The sequence below is a fragment of the Sapajus apella genome, unplaced genomic scaffold (assembly GCF_009761245.1).
Source record: "Sapajus apella isolate SASKATOON/1434 unplaced genomic scaffold, GSC_monkey_1.0 scaffold43, whole genome shotgun sequence".
Taxonomy (NCBI): Eukaryota; Metazoa; Chordata; class Mammalia; order Primates; family Cebidae; genus Sapajus; species Sapajus apella.
The window spans coordinates 9,857,350-9,860,978 of record NW_022436983.1 but is presented as its reverse complement, the minus strand read 5'-3'; the positions used below and the strand labels follow the sequence as shown (position 1 = coordinate 9,860,978).

The window sequence follows — 3,629 nt, the reverse complement described above, 5'->3', positions numbered from 1 at the left end:
TTTTTTTTTTCAGAGAGAATCTTGCCCTGTCGCCTATGCTGGAGTATAGTGGTGTGATCTCAGCTCACTGCAGCCTCTGCCTCCTGGGTTCAAATGATTCTCCTGCCTCAGTCTCCTGAGTAGCTGAGATTACAGGTGCCCACCACCACACCCAGCTAATTTTTGTATTTTTAGTAGAGACAGGGTTTTGCCATGTTGACCATGGCTAATCTCGAACTCCTGGCCTCAAGTGATTCACCTGCCTCAACCTCCCAAAGTGCTGGGATTAAAGGTGTGAGCCATAGGCCAGACCCAGGGCTAGGGGCTTTATATTTGCGTTATTTCTAATTTAATCCTCATGGCAACCCTACTAGGTAGACTCACTGTCCCTCCCTCCCTCCCTCCCTCCCACTCTCCCTCCCTCCCCCCCTCCCTCCCCCCCTTCCACCCCTCTTTTGTTGCCCAGTCTGGAGTGCAGTGGCGCGATCTCAGCTCACTGCACCCTCCACCTCCAGGGTTCAGTACTCCTGCCTCAGCCTTCCGAGTAGCTGGGACTACAGGTGCATACCACTACGCCCAGCTAATTTTTAGTATTTTTAGTAGGGATTGGGTTTCACTGTGTTAGCCAGGATAGTCTCGATCTCCTGACCTCATGATCTGCCCACCTTGGCCTCCCAAAATGCTTGGATTACAGGCATGAGCCACCACACCTGGCTTCATTTTTCATATCTGAGAAAACCTTGACTCAGAAGGTAAAGAAAATTGCCCTAGGTCACACAGCCAGTAAGTGACAGAACTGGGATTCAAGCCAGGCCTGGCCTCCAAGTCTGTGCCTTTTGATGCTACCAGCCCACCTTGTCTAATGGAAAGAGCTGAGGACCAGGAAGGGGGTCGACGCTCTGGCTTGAGCTAAGAGTCCCACCTAGGCTGGGGCTGAGCTCCCTACTCCCATGTGGTCAGGGTAGGTCCCTGGGAGTTAACATATGACCCCTGAAGGATGAGGAGAGGTTGTCATGAAAAGATCTGGGGAAGAGCATCTGGCAGAAGGAACCGCCAGTGCAAAGGCCCTGGGGCAGGAGGGAGCTTAGAGTGAGGAACAGCAGGGAGGCTGGTGTGGCTGGAGCTTTTTGAGTGAGTAGGGAGGGAAAGTTGAGGGGAGAAGCAGAGGCTAGCAGGGGGCGACGCCAGACCATGAAGGGCCTTGTGGGACTTAGAGAGGAGTTTGGATGTTATTCTAGGAGGAGTGGGAACTCCTGGAGAGCTTTAAACAGGGGAGTGATGCAGCTAGAATCCCAGTTGGGAAGGATGGGCTGAAGGGAGCACCAGAGCGACGTTAGGGGCATATTGCGGGGCCGTTACTGTTTTGTGTGGGGTATCTGGGGGCAGTTGGACGTTGGGGTCTGAAGGTCAAAAGCAAGGTGTTGGGCTGGGCACCGTGGCTCACGCCTGTAATCTTACCACTTTGGGAAGGCAAGGCGGGGGGATCACCTGAGATCCGGAGTTAGAGACCAGCCTGGCCAACATGGAGAAACCCCGTCTCTACTAAAAATACAAAATTAGCCGGGCATGGTGGGGAGTGTCTGTAAACCCAGCTACTTGGGAGGCTGAGGCAGGAGAATCGCTTGAACCTGGGAGGCGGAGGTGGTGGGAAGTGGAGATAGGGCCATTGTACTCTAGCCTGGGCAACAAGAGTGAAACTCGGTCTCAAAAAAAAAAAAAAAGCAAGGTGTTGGCTTGAGCTGAAGAGGGGAGAGCCGCTGGTATAGAGGCAGAAACGGAAGCTGGGAGGGACTGGATTCATCCGCACCTGTGTTTCGGGTAGGAGAGGAGTAGGTCAGGGTGGGCAGAGGGCACCCCTGTCTTGAACATAGGCCTGTGGCATGGTAGTGGCAGAGGAATAATAGCCTCAGTGGCCACCTTCCCACCCACTTACTTCCTCCTGCCACCTCTCCCTGCCCTACCCATGCTCCCATCCCTGCCCATCCTGCCCTTCGGACTCCCTGACCCTCCCCTGGGCTGTCAGATCGTCCCCAGGTTCAGTGTGTTAGGACATATAAGGCACTGCAGCCGGATGAGCTGACCTTGGAGAAGACTGACATCCTGGCAGTGAGGACCTGGACCAGTGACGGTGAGAAGTCTCCTGGGAAAGTCTCCCTGATGGGGCTTGGGTGGGCAGGAGACAGCTAGACGTCTAAGACATCACAGGGAAGGGTTATGCAAGTGTTGATCTGCCACAGCATGTGGGAATCAGGTTAGACAAGAGGAGGAACTTCCTGCTTGTAAAGATATAAGATTGAGAATGATGGGGGAGAGTGGGAAATACCCTTTCAGAGGATATCAGGATAAACAGGTCAGAAGTTCATCTACAAGACAGCTAGAGACAGGGTCCTTCCTGGAGCTAGGAGATGCTGAGATGAAGTCACTTTGGCCCCAAGGGTGCAGACAAAGCTTGCATCAGGGCTGAGGTGTTCCCTTCCAGTCCTGGCTCTGGTGCCCCTTTGATGATGTTGTTCTTGGCCTGTGTGTCCCTAGGTTGGTTGGAAGGGGTCCGCCTGGCAGATGGTGAGAAGGGGTGGGTGCCCCAGGCCTACGTGGAAGAGATCAGCAGCCTCAGTGCCCGCCTCCGAAACCTCCGTGAGAATAAGCGAGTCACGAGTGCCACCAGCAAACTGGGGGAGGCCCCTGTGTGAGGGGCAGCCACGGCCTGGGACCCCACCTCCATGCCCAACTCCTGGATGGTCCTGGAGGGGCCTGCAGTGTCTCCACTGCTCCCCAAGCTGCTGCTGCTGGCACTTCGCTTCTGTGGCCTTGACATTGAGGGCACAGGCTGGACACAGGAATGGGGGCGCCTCCAGAGGGTCTCTTTGTCCTCATGCTCCTCAATGTCCACACTTCAAGGCCAAGGGCAGTTTCTTCCTCCGACATGGGGACCGTAACAGGGGACCACTGATACCTGGCAGGGACTGGGGCCCTCTCCATTCTGTGCCCTCAATCCTGCCTGACTCTTGATCCTTCCCCAGGCAGGGACCTGGCTGGGGAACATCCTGGTGCTGGTGGTGCTGGGACCTATATATATTTATGTATATCTGGGGTCTTGTCTACCACCTCCCCTGGCCAGAGCCCGAGTGGGTGCTGGTTGCTGTGTCTTGTCTGTAAATAAACTCTCATGCCTTTGCTTGGAGTCTGTGATCCATCTGATGCTGTCCCCGTCCCGGCAGTCCTGTTTTCCCAGCTAAACATCAGGAGAGTTGAGGACCAGGAAGGGGGTCGGCACTCTGGCTTGAGCTAGGAGCTGGCTCCAAACTGGGGCTTTGCCTTTCTCTGGAGTTGGCCTCTGAGCTGTAAGACGGTGACCAGGGGCAGGAGGACGACTGTGTATCAGCTAGGCTGCTTTTGCCTGCAAGTAACAAAATGTCAGATACGAACAAACAGACTTAAACATTAAAGAAATTTGATTAAGTTCCTTAAAGAGATTTGATTAGTTCTTGTATTTGTTTCCTGTGGCTTCTATAACAAAATTATCACAAACGGAGTGACTGAAAACAATATTTTCTTCTCTCAGAGTTCTGGAGGCCAGGAGTTGAAAATGAGCAGCACTGGGCCCACACCTGGGGGCTCTGTTCCGTCCCGGGGGTCTGGGGGAGAATGGC

General features: G+C 54.2%; 1 protein-coding gene across 4 annotated transcripts in view; it reads left to right on the top strand.

Moving 5' to 3' along the window:
* Positions 1–3,160, top strand: part of ARHGEF19 (Rho guanine nucleotide exchange factor 19) — a 19,834-nt gene extending 16,674 nt beyond the window's left edge. For all 4 annotated transcript variants that reach the window (XM_032300528.1, XM_032300529.1, XM_032300526.1 and 1 more), the window contains 2 exons: positions 2,003–2,107; positions 2,512–3,160. In XM_032300528.1, the coding sequence (XP_032156419.1) occupies positions 2,003–2,107; positions 2,512–2,669 (263 nt within the window). In that variant the 3' untranslated portion in view covers positions 2,670–3,160. The remainder of the gene's footprint in view (positions 1–2,002; positions 2,108–2,511) is intronic.
* The last annotated feature ends 469 nt before the right edge of the window (positions 3,161–3,629 follow it).